We start from the raw sequence: 18,474 nt of genomic DNA on the forward strand, positions 1-18,474 counted from the left end.
AGGTTTTAATTTTAAGGAAGTCAAATTTATCAATTTTTTTCATGGATTTTGCTTTTGGTGATATATTTAAAAACTCATCACCTCATTCAACCCCCTACTTCTAAATTTGACTGGCTTCAAAATAAATAAATAAATAAATAAATAAAAAGTCATCACCAAACCTAAAGTCACCTAGATTTTCTCATAATCTCATTCTTGAAAGAAAAAGTATGTACTGTTTTATCTTTCTGTTAATCTGTACTTTCTAATTTTCCTACATTGCAAATTAATTATACACTTTATTATATAAAAAAAAAATCCCACAATTGGTAACATGGTGACTTCTTTTATACCAAATGCTCTGTGACTTGGATGACATAGCTTTACCACTCTGGCTTTCAGTTTCCCTATCTAATAATGAGTGTTGGATCTGAGAATCACAGAGATCCCTTTCTGTCATAAACATCGGGAATGCTCATGCCTTCTTTCGAATTCTTTTTCTTTCTTTTTTTTTCATTTGAGACAGAGTCTTGCTCTGTCACCCCAGGTAGAGTGCAGTGGCGTCATCGTAGTTCACTGCAACCTCAAACTCCTGGGCTCAAGCGTTCCTCCTGCCTCAGCCTCCTGAGTAGCAGAGAGTATAGGTGTGCACCACCACATCCATCTCCAAGTCATTTTGAATCGACAGTCTTTTATTTTCAGAGTAAACCTAGAACACAACAGAACTGGGTATTATGAATGAGGCTAAAACACTTAAAGCTTAGTGAAGGATCAAACTTATATATAAAAGACACCTTGATTAAAAATGAATGTGAGGCCAGGTGTGGTGGCTTACACCCGTACTGCTAGCACTCTGGGAGGCCAAGGCAGGAGGATTGCTTGAGGTCAGGAGTTCAAGACCAGCCTCAGCAAGAGTGAGACCCTGTCTCTAGTAAAAATAGAAAGAAATTAGCCAGCCAAATAAAAATAGAAAAAATTAGCTGGGCATGGTGGTGCACACCTGTAGTCCCAGCTACTCGGGAGGCTGAGGCAGGAGGATCACTTGAGCCCAGGAGTTTGAGGCTGCTGTGAGCTAGGCTGATGCCACTGCCCTCTAGCCTGGGTGACAGAGCAAGAATCTATCTCAAAAAAACAAACAAACAAATAAAAAAAGTGAATGTGGTCAAATAGCCAAGATGTGTTCATGGGATGTTTGAGAAATTAAATTCAGTTCTAATTTCTACAGAAACAAGTGGTAGAAACAAGAGCCTGGGTAGTCTAAACTAACGCAGTGAGACACAAAAAGAAAATAAAAGATATACAAATTGGGAAGGAAAAAAATCAAACTCTCTTTGTTCACAGATGACATGAGTATTTATGTTAGAACATTAGAAAGAATAGACAGAAAAACTTCCTGGAAGTAATAAGGAATTATAGAAATGTTTCAAGATACAAGGTTAATATACATAAAACAATCACTTTCCTATATACTAGCAATGAACAAGTGGAATTTGAAGCTAAAAACACATTATCATTTATATTAGCACTCAAAAAAAGAGAGATACTCAAATATTATATAAATCTAACAAACTATATGTGAGATCTTTATGACGAAAATGTATGTATATACACACACATATATATATATACAAAACTCTGATGAAAGGTATCAAAGAAGAGCTAAATGAATGGAGAAATATTCCATGTTCATGAATAGGAAGACTCAATATTGTCAAGATCTCAGTTCTTCACAACTTGGTTTATAGATTCAATGTAATCTCAATCTCAAAATTCTACCAAGGTATTTTGTGGATATTGACAAATTGCTTCCAAAGTTTATATGGTGAGGCAAAAGACCCAGAATAGCCAACATGACTTGGAAAGAGAAGACTAAAGTTGAAGGAGTGACACTACCCAACTTCAAGACTTACTATAAAGCTATAGTAATCAAGACAGCGTAGTATTGGAAAAAGAACAAATAGATTAATGGACCAGAATACCAAGCCCAGAAATAGACCCACATAAATGCAGTCAACTGATCTTTGAAAAAGGAGCAAATGCAATATAATGGAGCAAAGATAGTCTTTTCAACAAATGGTGCTGGAACAACTGGACTTCAATATGCAAAAGTGAATTTAGACACAGACCTTACACTTTTTACAAAAATTAAGTCAAAATGGATCACAGATCTAAATGTAAAACATAAAACTATAAAATCCCAAAAGATAACATATGAGAAAACCTAACTGATCTTGGGTATGGTGATGACTTTTTAGATGTAAGACCAAAGGCATGATCTGTGAAAGAAATAATTAATAAACTGGACTTCATTAAAATTAAAAATTTCTGCTCTCTGAAAGACTATGTCAAGGAAATAAGAAGATAAGCCATAGATTGGCAGAAAATATTTTAAAAAGACACATCTGATGAAGGACTATTTTCTAAAATATACAAAGAACTCTTAAAACTCAACAATAATAAAACAAAAACTGAATTTAAAAATGGGCAAAAGATCTGAACAGACACCTCACCAAAGAAGGTATACAGATGGCAAGTAAGCATATTGAAAAGGTATTCCACATCATATGGCATTAGGGAATTGCAAATTAAAACAAGATACCACTACACAGGTATTAAAATGGCCAAAATCCAAAACACTGACAATACCAAACAGTAGCAAGGATGTGGAGGCGAAAGTCTCATTCATTGCTGGTGGGAATGCAAAATAATACAACCACTCTGGAAGACAGTTTGGCAATTTCTTACAAAACTAAACATACTCTTATTATATGATCCAGCAATTGCGATTCTTTGTATTTACCCAAATGAACTGAAAGCATATCCACACAAAAACCTGGGCACAAAGATATTAATAACATCTTTATTTGTGATTGCCAAAACCTGTAAGCAACCAAGATGTCCTTCAGTAGACAAAGAGATAAACAAACTGTGGCATATCCACACAATGGAATATTATTACTCAGCATCTAGGAGGAATGAGGTATCAAGCCATAAAAAGACATGGATGAACCTTAAATACATATTGCTAACTGAAAGAAGTCAATCTGAAAAGGTTATATACTATATGATTCCAACTACATGACATTCTGGAAAGGCCAAAACTATGCAGACAGTAAAAGGATAAATGATTGCCAAGGGTTGGAGGGAGGAAGGGATGAATAGGTACAGCCCAGAGGATATTTTGGACAATGAAACTATTCTACATTATCTACAATGATGGATATAAATTTATCAAAATACATGTATACTTTATACATTTATGTATAATGGCTATACATTATACTCTTATCAAAATCCATAGAATGTATACTCCTCCAAGAATGAACCCTAATGTAAAGGATGGACTTTGGGTGATAATGATGTGTCAATGTAAGTTCATTGATTGTAACAAATTTACCACTGTGGTACAGGATGTTGATAGTGGGGAAGGTGGGGGCAAGGGTGTATATGGGAACTTTTTGTATTTTCCACTCAATTTTACTGTGAACCTAACATTGCTCTAAAAAATAAAGTTTATTAATTTTAAAAAATATATACACACAAGGAAAATAAATGCCTAGTGAGAAAAACTGACTTCTCCTGTGCTAAAGGAAGTCCTGGGAAAAAGGAATTGTAAAGAAATGAAGTCACAAAGGTGCCACAAATTATGCCTAATGGTTACTTCTTTGGTTGGAAACTTGGAATTTCTGCATTCTGTCAACACATAAATGACTGAGGCAAAAATCTCAATCTATGGAGGTTTATTAAGCTAAGATTTTGAGGATGCACCTGGGAAAAACACAAACTGCAGACAAGGTGTGGCTGTTTTTCCCAAGGGGAGGTTGGAATCTTCAGCATTTTAAAAGGGGTAGGAGGGTGGGTTGCTGATTAGGTAGTGGTTACATTCTTGTGAGGCCCAAGAAATCTACATTTTACATAAAATAAGGGAGTGAAGGAAACGTCAATTATGTAGATGTCCCTGGATAGATGGAACATCGTCTGATTCTGTCTTATCTTCAGTTCTGTTACTTGTAAGATAAATTTGTAATTCATTATTAGTGTGGATTGGAACAGGCTTTAGTTTTAGGTGCTAGATGTAGGTACAATTTGCACGTCCTTGTTTATGGGAGATTAGCAGGTTATTTCCTTAATGAGTGATCTGTGGGGCCAGCTTTTCACAGGTGCCTGAGGCTTTTACCTTTCATTTTGTATTAGGAGTTAGGGGAGGCCCTGAGACTTTGATTTTCTTTTTACACTTCCTAACAAGGATGAAAAGAGGGATAAAAAGATGTTGTCAAAAGAATAATGTGACCAGAGAATTTGTGGTATTTTGGTAAGGATTCAAAAAGAACCTCAAAAAGTGGGACAAGAAGGTAGAATAGGGCCATCTGGCTGTTATGAACTAGAGGAAATGGAAGCAGATGATAGCCTAAATCTTTCCTTGGTACTGCTGCAAGCCAAGAAAGCTCTCAAGATGTATTTGGAAGGTAGTAAGATGTATGTGGGCAAAGTGTGTGTATATAAAACCCATATATTTCTCTGCAGAGAACTTGCTTATTTATAAAGGTAAAGTAGTAGGAGGAGGGGGCTGCTACAGACAGCAGAAGGGAAAGAGGGAATAAAAAGGTAGTTAGGGAACCTCTCTCCCTTACCTCTCTCTATAAGGATAAGTAGCTGAGAAAGTCTGATCAGTTACTTCCTAATTGGCTACAACCAGAGCTCTCTGATACTGCTATGTTAAATCAAATGTAAAACAAAAGCCTTTGATTCTTGATATGGGATTCTTGATATGGGAGTGACAACCGTCTGGAAGACTCAAAAGTAAGTAAGAGTGATCTCCTGAAAAGTAAGAGGCCTTTATTAGGCAAAAACAAAGTAAAAGAAACCTCTGAAAGGGAGGATGGGTGGAAGCAATCAAAGAGCATTTAAAAGGTAGAAAAGGAAGGCCCACTTTTTCCATTGAGAACAAGAGAGAGGAAATCAAACTGAGATGGTTCTCACAGCCTTCCGCAGAGCTTGTGTTACATATATCTTCGTTGAATGAATGTTGTGGAGATGACTGGGCAATACAAAATATTTGAGATCATGGTGTCAGGACTCTTTCTTCTCCCCAAAATGGGCCAGAAAGACTGATCAGACCAAATCTTCAAAACTCAAGTCTAGAAATTACACAATCACCATCTGATGGGAATATGAAATTACAGATTCACCCTGATTCCCCAGAGGTAGAGCCTGAACTCTGTCAGGGCTAGCAGGGATGAGAACAGGTAACTATATAGTAACTACAGGTGATTTCTCTGATCACAAGGGAGATCTATGAAAATTTTGAATTTAGCCAGTTTCTATAACCATAGTGATTAGGAAGGAGAGACCATTATTACCAAAGTTAACAGTCTCCTGCATTTATGCCGTGTCCTATAGACTTGTGTAAGGGAATGAGTAGGAAGCTTTGAAACTGCATTTCCTCTATCCTGGGTCTGAACTAGAGAAACTTAGCATGAGAAGTATCTGCACATACAGGTGAAAAATATCAGAGTGGTCAATAATTGACTTCTAAAAGCATGTGCCTGAGAGCTTTATGGAAAGCCATATACCTAACATAGAAGGTGACCAGCCACAAGGATATGAAAAACCAATAGAACCCAGGTCTGTAGAAAATGCAGAATGCATAGCACAGACCCTAAGCTCACTGTGAATATCAACATCAACCCTGAGACTTTTAACAAAAACATCAAAAAAGAGTCCCCTTATCCTCTTCCGGTCCTTGAGGAACTCCAAGCTCCAAGGGTCCAACTGTTCTCCAGTGACTGGCTGTTGCTTTAGTAATCCAGTGCCTTACTACAGTGCTCTTGGATCCTGTTCCTACTCAGCCCTTAGTAGCCTACAGACTATTTTTAATTTTCATGTTTGTAGATCCTGAAAGGGTCCCGCGGGTACCTCCTTATCTCCCTCCCTTCATTTCTAAAGGACTATATCCGAGAAGACATAGTCACCCCAACTACACAAGCTGCACTCAGAAAATGTTTGTAGAAGCAGCATACAAGTGATTGGTATTAAATGGGATATAATAACCACATTAAATGAGGCTGAATCTGTGCTTCAGGGGCCCAGAGTAGAGAACAGGGAGTGCCTCTCCATCTTGCTGAAAAGCTTTGCTTGCTAAGTGCAATTACACCAGCCAATCACTGATGGTGTGATGTTCCTTAACTGTTGCTCTGCTTCTGTGGGAAGTCAGCATTGTGGCTTTTAATGAAGACTCAGCCCAGGCCCCCAGAGACTAAAGAGCATGCCATAATTTTTTTCTCATGTATACAAGAGCTTTGTGAACTTCAGTAAATATTAAACAGAGCAGGACCTCCCTCGTGCCTCACAGTCTCAAGCAGAGGCCAAGAAGACTCAATTTCAGTCCTTGGAACCCCCAAAATAGCTCTGTTAATTTAGGGTGGACATGTTTTCCTGGGCTGACTGAAACCAGTGCTGCTGTGCTGGATAAACAGGGGTGAGTAGAGGGATAGTGGGTCTACAGAGATGGAAACTGAAAATAGCACATAAGCTACTGCCAGGTGCCTGATGTGGCTGGCTGGGAACAGGTTCCAAGAGCACTGAGGTGAGGCACTGGATTTCTAAAGCAATAGCTAGTTGCTTGGAAATAGGCAGACCACTGGGGCTAGATTTCCTCAAAGAGCAAGAGTCTCACGAAGGGGGTAAAAGACTCTCTTTTTTATGATTTTTTGCTTAGAGTTGTTACCGAATACCAGGCCCTTATCCTCAAGGCCACACCAGAAAAATGAGAACAAATAGTTTGAGGAGAAGGAAAGAGAAATTTATGACTTTGCCAGCAAAGGAGGAAAATGGTAGACTTTCTCATCTCAAAATCCAAATTCCTGTCCATAAGCAGAAATACTGAGCTTTTAAAGGGAGGGCCCTCAGTTCTAGGCTATTGTTGTTAATGATTCTAATGTCCCATCTCTGCCAAAGACAAAGCTTGTGACCTCCCACTCAACTGGGAGGCCTTGGGCTCCAGCCAGACCTGGATGGCTGAGCTATCTCCTGTAACACAAAGAACAAAAGACATTCCACCTGCCCAAGGCAGGGATGCAGGCCAGGTCACAGTTCCCAAAAAGTCTGGGGGAGGTTTTAAAGAGACAGAAAATATTTTTGCTGTTTTTCTCTTTTTTTCCCCAGGCCATTCCCTCTGTTACAGAGTCTCACCAGGGTTGATGCCACCCAGATGTGCAATGAGCTCAGGGTCTGTGCTATGCATACTGCATTTTCTACAGACTCTGGTTCTGTTGGTTTTCCACATCCTTGTGGTTGATCACCTTCCATGTTAGGTATGAGAGCTTTCCCTGATGCACACTTTCAAAAAAGATTTGCATTGTTCTACTGTATTTTATAGCCATGCTGGTAATGTTTTCATGCATAGAGCCATAAGGCTCAAAGTTGTTTGGTCATCTAAAATTTTTACATTTGTTAGAGCTCATAATGTGGAACCAGATTCCCCAAAAGCCATCGTAAAATTAGTCTTGCTCTTTTGAAATCAGTTCACATAATAAGGATGGCAAGAATCTGACATTTATAGATTTCTAGACAGTAAAGACCTTCACCAGTTTTTGGTAATTGCTTTTCAATTGATTTTTAAAAATTAACAAAATGGAAAAAATATTTGTACACACACTTGTTACCACCAACAACATGAGGATGGCATATAAGCACATGAAAAGATGTTCAACATCATTACTCATTAGGGAAACACAAATTAAAACCACAATGAGATATCATTACATACCTATTAGAATGGCTAAAATTAAAAAGAACAGTCAAACCAAGGGTTGCAAAGGATGTAGGGAAATGAACTCTCCCACACTGCTGGCAGGAATAAAAATGGTACAATTATCTTGAAAAACAGTTTCGAAATTAAAAAAAAAAAAACATACACTGTCTTAGTCTATTCATGCTGCTATAACAAAATACCATAGACTGGGTAATTTATAAAGAACAGAAATTTATCTCTCATGGTGCTGGAGGCTAGAAATATAAGATCAAGCTGCCGGCCAGTCCGGTGTCTGGTGAGGGCTCAGTCTCTGCTTCCAAGAAAGCAACTTGTTGCTGCATCCTCCGAAGGGGACAAAAGCTGTGTCCTCATATGGCAGAAGGGGAAAACACCTCCTTCACACCTTTTTTGTAAGGTAATTAATCCTATTCATAAGGGCAGAGGCCTCAACCTAGTCACCTCCCCAAAGGCTCCACTTTTTAATACTATCACCTTGGTGATTAGGTTTCAACATATGAAGTTTAGAGAACATATGCATTCAAACCATAGCATACACCTATTATATAATCCAGTCATTCACTCCTGGATATTTACCCAAGAGAAATAAATACATGTCCATATAAAGACTGGCACATGAATGTTCATAGCAGTATTATTTCTAGTAGCCAAAAACTGATAATAACTCTAATGTCCATCAACCAGTGAATGGATAAAATATTATATTAATAATATATGCATATAATAGAATATTGATCTGCAATAAACAGTAATAATGAACTAATTATACACAAAACAACATGGATATATTTAAATAATTGAATTGAATGAAGGAAGCCAGACACAAATGTGTATGTACTATCTGATTACATTTATATAAAACTCTAGAAAATGCAAACTAAATTACAGTGACAGAAAATAGATCAGTGGTTCCTTGGAGGAGAGAGACAATGAAAGGGGAAGGAGAAAAAGATTACAAAGGGGCATAAAGAAAGTTTTGGGGATGATGTTCACTATCTTGATTGTGACAATGATTTCACAGGTGTATACATATAGGAAGAATTATCAAGTTCTTCACTTTAAATATGTGTAGTTTTCTGTATATCAATTATACTTCATAAAAATATTTTAATTACTAAATTCTGGACAAATCAAAGATTTATGCATAAAAAAATGAAACTGGCGTATTCCCAAAAGAAGTGAAGACAGAGATAGAAAACACAGACTTGAACAGATACTTGTATACCAATGTTCATTGGAACATTATTCACAATAGCCAAGAGATGGAAACAACCCAATATTTATCAACATATGATGAGGTACTCTTAAAAATTTTTTTAGGAGTATGAATTTATACAACTAGAGGGCAATTAGGCCATATAGACATTGAAAATGCACACATCCTTTGACCCAACAATTTCACTCGTAGGAGCTTTCCCTACATATATACTCATATGTGTGTGCAAAGACTTATATATATGAGGTTTGTGTCAATATTATTAGTAAGCAAAAGACTGTAAATAATTAAATACACATGAATAGGGCATTGAAGATGAATTGTGTTATAGCCATTGCAAGGAAGACATTACAAACATTAAAGAAAATGATACATCAAGATATATTTATCTTATTAAATGAAATAAGAGAGAAAACTGTCTATATGATGCTTCCATTTGTGAAGAAAAAAACATAAAAATTCATTTGTTTTTATTTATGCTAGACTAGTTTGGAAAGATACAGAAAAATCTGATAGAAATGATTGATTCAACAGAAGAAAAATGGGAGATGAGAGACAAGGATAAGGAGACATAATTAGTATGTTACACCTTCTTCTGCCTTTTGAAGTTTGTACCATGTATATGCATGCTTACTTTTTAAAAAAATCAATTAATCTTAGTAATTAAAATAAAATAAATGCAAAGGCTCTCCATCAAGAGACCTCCAATCCCTGCTCCTCCAATCTTTCCCCACAATTGCTTTCCAATCTACCTATCTGCACCTCTGCTTGAGATAGACTACATTGCTTAGTGCCAACTGAACTCTTTGGCCCATTCCTCAGTGTTGTACATTTGTGATTAATTTTCTCTCTCACTTGGAATACTCCTTTTCCCCACGACCTGCACTTTTAGAACAAACTCCAATATTACTCTTCCCAGCAACCCTCTCTAACCACACTGATGCCCTCTAAGCCTATTCTCCCTTGAAAGGTTATTTTTGAGAACTGAACTTCAAAAGTACAAATGTAAAATTATTTGAAACAAATCACTGGCTCTTGATCATGTAAATTAGTCTTATCTTTGAAACTAGATTTTTAAGTGTCTTGAGAGCAGGAAGGCAACATGACTCAAATGTCTTTGTACCCTTGATACTATCCAGCTTAGGGATGAGCACACTGAGTACCTACCACACCATGATGTGGAGGACTGGATGCTAGAAGAATATTCAGAGATTTTGAGCCCAATGGTGTGTGGGAGTGAGCCACAGAAGGTTCACTGAAAGATAACTCACAATAAGGCAGATTAATAAGAGGAAGAGATTTATTTACTGAGCACATAGAGAAAATCACAGTGATCATTCAATTTCTCAATGGAGTCCAGAAGTTTAAATACCTCATTTTAGAGCAGAGAAGGAGATGAGGAATATAGGTAATTCTGCTGAGCAGCAATAAATGGTTACTAGGGAGGATGAATAGATACTTGGGAGAATGAATGGATGGGGGAAAGAGATTGACTTGTAAATGATTCTCTTTGGAAACTAACCTGAGAGACCGGTATTGTCTTAATATGGTTTGGGCTCGGCCTGGTTGCATTTTTGATCTTCTTTGCTGCAATATATTGAGATAACAGGGGAAAGGAAGTCAATTATTCTTTTTGATGGGTCTAGTTTTCTGAAGATAGAGGGAAAGCCCCTTCTAAGGGCATGTTGATCTCTAAGAGCCTTTAATTCAAAATATTCTTTATATCTAGGAGTCATATTTTAGGGTGAAATTTCCTGAGCTCCTTCAGGTGTTTTTGGCTATAAGACAATTCTCAACAAGGCAAGACCTTCTCAAGGATATTCAGAAATCATGAGGTATTAGAGAAATATCACAACATCCAGGGAGGTCAAGCAGGTAACATAAATGTGTAAATTAATGGGCAGAGTATAGGAGTGATGAGTGCTAAGGCTGAAATGAAAAACCCCTGCCTGGTTTCCAAAATCCAAGTAAAACAAACAAATAAAAATCTTACAGGCAAACAGAATACATCCAGAGATGAGTAGATCCAACCACAAGCAGCAACTAGTTTCTGACCCATAGTTGGAACTGGCCACTAACCCTATTTCTACAGGCATTCATCTCTCTGAGCAGGAAGAATGCTGTAACATAGGCAGAGACAAAACCAAGCCTTGGGCAGAGCTCCAGAAGTGAGCCACATTAATGTGCCTCCATGGGCAGTGTTTACAATCTCTTTCAACTCGTCTGAAAACTTGAGGCCACACAGACTGGGTAGATATTGCCACCGTTGCCTTTCCCTGACACGTAAGCCATGGTTCCCTTCCTGTACTTCTGATTTCTGATCATACATTGCCTATAACATCAAAGCTCTCCATTTTTAAGCCATAACCAGACTCTGCCCTCCCTAAACTCCTGTGTGCTTCTCAGGTCTACTTCCAGAATAAGTGGGGAAGTCGGTGGAGGTTCCCCTGTCCCAACAACCCTTTCTAGAACATAAGGTGCCCTGTGTGCCAAAGCACTCAGTTTTCTGAGAGTGGGTGACCACACAGTTGTGAAGGAGACAGCTGAGCCATCATGCTAGTGGAGGAGGTGGGGGGTGAAAAGAAAGTAGGAAATAGACGCTGCTTATGAGTTTGGCACATTTAGTCCCAGGATCTGCAACCTTTATGGATAACCAGATACCCTCATCTATAAACTGATCACCACAGAAGTCTCCATACTGCACATGCCTTATGATACAAGAGGGCTTTGTGATGCAGTCCGGTGGCCTGGTTCCATCCTCTGTGAGGCAGACATGACAAGGCCTAGTGTTGGGAGTCATTAGGCACCAGGACCCGGAACGCCTAGATATAGAGATGGTTGGTCTCCTCATGCTAATGAGGTTTCAACCATGTTGAGAACTACTTTTGTTCTGTGGGACACAGATATATATACCTTATATATCTATGGCTTAATCTTCATCATTATCCTAATTATCTGGCAAGTGAAAAGGAGTGACTGTGGATTAAAGTTGGAACCTAAAAGGAGCTGCTGCCGGGTAGGGAAACATATGACCACAACTGAACTAATTAAGTCTCAGATGAGAAGCTTTTAAGCTCCAGGGTCCTTTCTTATGACCCCACTGACTCTCCCTGCCAATATTTATACCATATCTTCAGTTACTTTTATATAGACTTTTTCTTCTCAGAGCCTACAAGTAATTTCTTACTAGGCCTTCCCTGTAGGAAAGGCCTACCAAGGCCTTTCTATTTTTTTTTAATCAAAAAGCCAAGAACCTCTCTATTTAGCTTGAATAGAAACATTGATGATATGGGATCTACCTCACTGGAATACAGAAGACCTCAAAATGTGGTAGATTTTTCTGTTGGTGTTTCATGAAGGCATTTGTAAGCTGAAGTCTTTGACAATTAGAACCATATACTCTTTAATCTGTACCATTCTTTGTCCTGTTTCATCCTCAGTGTCCAGCAGAACTTCTCCTCTGGGAGTTAGATGGGAGATACAAAGTTTGGAGAAGCCTCAAAGTGAACCAGAAATAAGTAGAAAAGGGAAATGTTGGGGTAAAAAAAGATGGAGTGTGGTAAAGGAAATACAGGAGGGTGTACAAAATACAAACAGATATATAGAAAGGGAGAGGGAAATGTATATGAATTTCTTTCTCATTTTGGACATGAAAAAGAAAATGGTGTTGCAGCTTCACATTCTAATGTTTTTTGTCTTTTAGTGTCACCGACAAGTCAGGCAAAGGGCTAGAGATGCAGCATCAAGAGGTAAAGTCCCAATCTCTCCTCTGAGTATTTTCCACTGTGGGTGAGTTTCCCAGGGATCCTGTCCCTCCATGACCCCTGATGTCAAGAGCCAGGTGCTCTAGCCACTGAAGGTTCTGATTCCCTGGACTGACAACTTTCATAGACTCCTGTGGGTTGGAAATCACCACTTGGGAATGTTCCAAAATTCCCTACATTATTCGCATGGGAATAAGAGATTGAGGAAGTAGGGCAGATATCCCTAACTGTGTCATTTACTAGTTTTACAACCCCATAGAAGTCATTTCATCTGTCAGTCTTGTTCACCATAAAATGGACATCTGCTGATTTTCTCTCACTCAGAACATGTGAGGAGCAATTGAGAATAGGTATAGGAGAATAAGTCATAAATGATTATATTGTACCAAAAAGTGCCTTAGAGCATTGACAGTGGAGTTTTCAGTGCCCTCTTGCTGAGAGTCAAAGGCCTCAAGCTTCCTATAGATACCTCAGAAATGCTCCAATGCCAGATAACACTGTCTCTTGGTTCCTTAGCAAGGAGAATTTCCAAAGAAGAAGCTGAGAAGCCCTGGGAGCTGCTCTCTGTCATGAAAAGGTGATCTCTTGCTCTTTGCATTCCCCTAACATCAGCCTGGACTGTGATGATTTCTCAGCTTGGCCTGGGGCAGGGATGAGGATAATGGCTGGGTGGGGGAGTCATAAACAGTGGAGGCTGCTTCACTGGTTAAGAGGGTTGCTAGGGTAGGGGGGTCAGACCAGACATCTCAGGAGGGAAGAGTCACACAATTCTGCTTTGGATTAGGGTCACAGTAGTTCTAGAATAAAGAATTTCACTAGCGAATAATTTCATAAAAGTCACAAAATGGAGTTTCATTCAACTATGAGACAAGTTATCCAGTCAAGAGAATGGATTTTGCATGAAGTCATGATTGTCATATTCTCTTTACAGCTATACCCTTTTATGGGCAGATTCTACTGATCTTGCTAGACCCTGATGATGCTACCTCTTCTAGTTCTGTCTTCAGGGAGGCCAGTTCCTGGGATAGTCCTTAGACAGGAGCCTATCATCTTATCCTCTTGAGATTTTTACAGAACAGGATTGATTCCCAAGAGATGTTGGGAATAGTTACAGTAATATCCTATATTCCTCAGAATGCAGTGGTCTCACAAGGACTTCATTTACCATAGTTTGGATGTACTGAATCCCAGCCTTCAGGTTCCTTAGCTTCAAATGCAACTGATCCAGGTTCTACCTTGTGTTGTTCCTGGTAGTGCCACATTTGCCTGATTTCTTTCTCCTAGTTCAGTTTCTCAGGTTCAACAGAGAACTGGCCCCAGGTTCCAGTCCTCTTGAGGAACATGCCCTCCATTGGGTTTTTTGAGACCTTATCCAACAAGCCCTAGACACTCACCCCAGCCTACCCCTACATCTTGCCAAATGGCATTTTCGTAGGAAAAAAAGCAGGGGGTGTAGACATCCAGGGGGTGCAGGCCCCAGGACTTGCAGGACTAGGGAAGGGTAGCACCAACTCCAGTCCACATTCTTCCAAGAAAGCAGATGTCGCTCCATCATAAGTGGTTTCCATGTTTCCCTTCCCAGCCAGGCCTGGCTACCTCAGGAAGAAAGTGTGCGTCAGCTCCTGTGTGCAGATCCCTGCTGCAACACCTGCAATGCTGTGGCTCTGGAGGTTCAGGAATTGCTGGCGGGTGAGAACAATCAGTTCTCCCCCAATATATCTGGCCCATCACAGAGTTCTTCTCATCTAGAAACGTTGTCCATGTCTAGAGTGTCTTTTGAACCAAATCACGAACATCATTCTTGGCATAGCAAAGAGACTTCACTAGCATCTGTAAACCCAAAACTGACACAACTAAAGGATCAGAAACCTTTAACCCAATCAGATGCCTGGTCAACTAATGTAGTCAGAGTCCAAGATTACTGGGCTGACCACTTCCAGCTTGGGCAGGAATTTCAAGTGTCAGGTATGCTTAGGGGCCCAGAGACTATGCCTTCCTCAAGACTCCAGGAGCCTGGGGTCCCAGTGAATCAGCAGGAGATGATGCAGAGCAACCCCAACTTTGTCCAGGGGAATGAATGCCAGTATCACTTTAACTCCCAACTCGCTTTGCTGTCCCTGAACCCAGAGATCACTAATATGACACATCCTATGGCCTTGAATATAGTCCTCCCTGCCCACCTGCCATTCTTCAGTCCTGCAGTCCTGAGACTTCTTGAGGTACATGTAAAAAAGTGGATGCATTTCCAGAGATGGGGGCTCCCCAGACGTGTAGAAGAGTCCATGAGGCAGCTTATGCCAAACCCACCGTTGTATTACCAGCCTGAAGATGACCAACCAGTTGCTGTCATCCTGAATAATACTTCTCAGGTCTCTGTTCATAGATCTGAGTCCATTTCCCATAAGACCTGGTGTTCATGTATGGCCGGCCAGCCCATCCAGACCTTCTGGGTTTCTGAATGGCCCATGATGAACCCAGAAGAAAGAAAGTACTTTCAGCAAATCCCAAACCCTATGGCTCTAGCCTTGCCCTCTCCAGCCCTTAAAGTCCTAAGTGGCCTCTATCCACTGCCTGGGGGAGAGGCGAATGACTCAGGGAGCCATCTGCAGGAGAAATACAGCCAGTTATTCTGTGGCCTCCCTTCTCTGCACAGTGAGTCCCTGGTTGCCACTTTCTTGGGCTCCCAAGGCCTCTCCAAGAAGGGGAACATGTCCAAGCCCCCCTTGAAGGGCCCTTTCCTCTTCAAGGACCTCCCGTTCCACCCCCTGCTACCTAAAAGTCCACCCCTGTCAGCCCCACCCTCTTCTCCACCTTCCCCAAATTGGGTGTCTCCATCTGACCAGCAAGGAGCTCAGATCAACATCCCATTTTTGACTCTGGCTGAGTGTGAAGACTTGGAGTGGCACCTGCTGCAGAGGCAGCTCCAGCTTCAGTGGGGCTTGCCAGCTGTCTTCCAGAGACCTCAGCATGCCCAGAGCCCCACGCAACATGAGCCCCGTGACAAAGCCCAGGCTCCTGAGACTACAAAAACTTCCAGGCCGGGGAAGCCTGTCTCAGTCCTCACCAGGGAACTACTCTTCTTCCCAGAGCATGCCCGCAGGCTGCTGGAATTCCACCTCCAGAAGCAGCTGATTCACCATCGCTGGGGCCTGCCCCAGAAGATCCAGCGGTCCATCCAGTTGCTCCTTTCCTCCGCTGACCAGCAGACTTTGTCCTGGAGCAGCACAGCGCTAGCCAGTGTGAGCATCCCCCAGCCTACAGCCCTGGAGGCCAACGGGAATAGAGCTGTGTTCTCACCCATCATGGCCCCAGCCTCCATCCCCATGCCACACTTGTTCGCCCAGGTCAAGGCAATATTGCAGAGCCACATTGACTCCAAATGTGGACAGATCCACCAGGGCAAGGTCCCTGCCTGTGTACATAGCTCCTGGGGCAGCAGAATTCCTGGGGGCCTGAAGGTAACTCCCTGCATTCCAGAAAGCCAACCCCTGGAGCTGCGGCCAGCAAGTGACCCTGACCTACATCACAAAGTTATGCCCTGGATGCCAAAGGCCCTTGATCAGCAGCAACAGGCCTTACCAGGGACTGTCACTGAACACTCCAAGCTGCCCCGAGCCCTGTCCGAGGGAGCCAAGGAGAAACTGGAGACAACTTTACGGCACAAGTATCTGGCCTTCCTGTCAGGGCTCCCTGCACTCTATTATGTGGCTCTTTCCAGAGCCATGACCCCGGCTGTCACTAGCCAACCTGTCATCACAGACATGGTACCTGAGCCTATTGAAGTCCCAGCAGAGCCTCTGACTGAGATGATCTCATTTGAAGAAGAGTGTTCAAGTCTTGGGCCATGCTTTCAAGACAACAATGGGACTTGGGCAGATGTTGCAGAAGAGTTCCAGCCTGCAGCACAAGTGGAAGGTATAATGAAGACAGAGTCTCAAGACAGCCAGGCACATCCTGCTAGCCCCCTCACGTTCAAGACATATGTCTTGTCCAAACTAAATTTCCACCTCAGAAAAAAGGTCCTAGAGATACAATTGGGAATTCCCATAAGGGCGAGGGAGTCCATGCAACAAACTGCAGTGGTCCCAGAGGACACATCCACACAGGACTCTCTTGGGTGTGTGAACAACCGAGGAGGAACATTGCTCCAGGAACTTCCCATCCCACCAGACACTCCGCGTGCCCCCGATCTAGACTGCATCCACGTTAAAGAACAGCTGGCCATTGAGTTGAAGACAGTGCAGCAGAACCACAAGCAACTTAGTTCCAAAGCAGTGCCCCAGGATTCTGCCCACTGGGTGTCCAAGAACCCACAGCCCAGTGCGGACATGACAGAGGCCCAGGTGCTTTGTGTTCAGGTGGAGGCCAGCGTGAACAACACCGGCCTGGAAGAACCCCGGAGCCCTGAGGCCCAAAGCCCTGACAAGTGCAAGGACTCAGCCCAAGTCCCCAAGCTGGCAGAAAAGATAGAAGACCCAGTGAAACCCAAAGCAGCTGGGGACCATGGAGAAGGCGATGCAGGGTTTAGTCTCTCCTCAAGCAGAGAAGACAGACACCCTGTTGAAGACCAGAGGCCAGCAGAGATGCTTCTGAACAAGATATCCCAAGGCTCCTGGAGGCAGAGTGATAGCTTCCATCTTGCTGAGCCCTGTCCACACAGCCCCCAGCATCACCCTCAGCCTAAGCTCCCAGACTTACCTCCACGAGTCCCTGGGGGGAAAGCATCTGAAAATGCCCTGCAAGACAGTCAAACCAAGCTAAATGTCACCCTCAAACCAGCAATGATTCCTGAGAACACCCAGGCTGTGGTGCCCCAGGATTCCCAGGGCTGGCCTTTCCTGAGCCAACTAATTCAGGGTAAGCCTTTTCAGGGCCAAACTTTACAAGGTCAGGTTTTGCATACTCACAAGAGGCCCAGCCTTCCAGAGTCTAGCTTGGGAAATAAAATTAAATCCTTTCTACACCGTATTAGCCCCAAGACGAAAGGCAAAGGACATGAGGAATCCATGTTCTCTACAGCTGAGAAAGTGGCCAAAACCAGGAAAGAAAATGCTGAAAAGAGCCTGGCTCCAGCCAAAAGCCCTGTGGGGAGAACTAAGACAGAGAAGCCAACAGGACACTCCAAGGCCCGATCTCCCCGCACTGAGAAGCCAGTGGGCCCGGCCTTCTTAGGTGGTCCACATTCCCCAGGCAATAATCTCAGGCTTCGCTCCAGACATCCTGGCTCTGCCTCAGTCCTGGGCCACCCCCGCCACTGCCCTCGGCACTGTCCTCGAGGGGCTTGTGCCACCCAACCAGGGCCATCCGCCTTAGCTCCCAACCCTCACCTCAGAAACACTGAGGTCTGCTCGAGGAGAACACCCAGGGCAATGAAAGAGAGCTTGTAGGCTCCCAACCACTGCATCCCTTTAAGAAGACTGTTGTCATTTCCATAAATGTGCAGGTGGGGCAGACCACCTCCTGAAATACACTCTATATGTCTAAGCAAAGAGTTGTCTGCCTGCTCCTTGTCTCTGCTGTATTGTGTTAAGAAAAGGCATGCGGGCGGCTAAAAAGTCTTTCCTGTCTAGAGAATGGGCTTTAACTCACAATTCAAATGGGGCGACTTAGAGGAGTGCCACAGTGCTCTCTCTTTGAGGAGGTCCTTTTGTGTGTATCAAAACTGCACAGCTAATATGACAGATGTCAAATCCAGATGATAGACTCTCCCCTGTCTGCTCCTCGTTTATACTGGGAATATCTTT

General features: G+C 42.0%; 1 protein-coding gene across 1 annotated transcript; it reads left to right on the forward strand.

The window, feature by feature from the left end:
- The first annotated feature begins 11,835 nt into the window (after window positions 1-11,835).
- LOC123646182 (protein FAM205A-like) lies at window positions 11,836-18,134 on the forward strand. The gene is made up of 4 exons (XM_045562916.1): window positions 11,836-11,982; window positions 12,670-12,715; window positions 13,247-13,307; window positions 14,313-18,134. The coding sequence occupies exons 1-4, from the start codon at window positions 11,836-11,838 to the stop codon at window positions 18,115-18,117; spliced, it is 4,059 nt and encodes a 1,352-aa protein (XP_045418872.1). The 3' UTR covers window positions 18,118-18,134.
- Window positions 18,135-18,474: the final 340 nt, after the last annotated feature.

This window comes from Lemur catta, chromosome 10 (assembly GCF_020740605.2).
Source record: "Lemur catta isolate mLemCat1 chromosome 10, mLemCat1.pri, whole genome shotgun sequence".
NCBI lineage: Eukaryota > Metazoa > Chordata > Mammalia > Primates > Lemuridae > Lemur > Lemur catta.

Excerpts from the sequence above, each read along its gene's own strand:
- LOC123646182 (XM_045562916.1), top strand. The coding sequence starts at position 11,836 with ATGTTGAGAACTACTTTTGTTCTGTGGGACACAGATATATATACCTTA. Across the intron at positions 11,983-12,669 it reads CTAAAAGGAGCTGCTGCCGG|TGTCACCGACAAGTCAGGCA; the intron begins GTAGGGAAACAT and ends TTTGTCTTTTAG. Across the intron at positions 12,716-13,246 it reads TAGAGATGCAGCATCAAGAG|CAAGGAGAATTTCCAAAGAA; the intron begins GTAAAGTCCCAA and ends TTGGTTCCTTAG.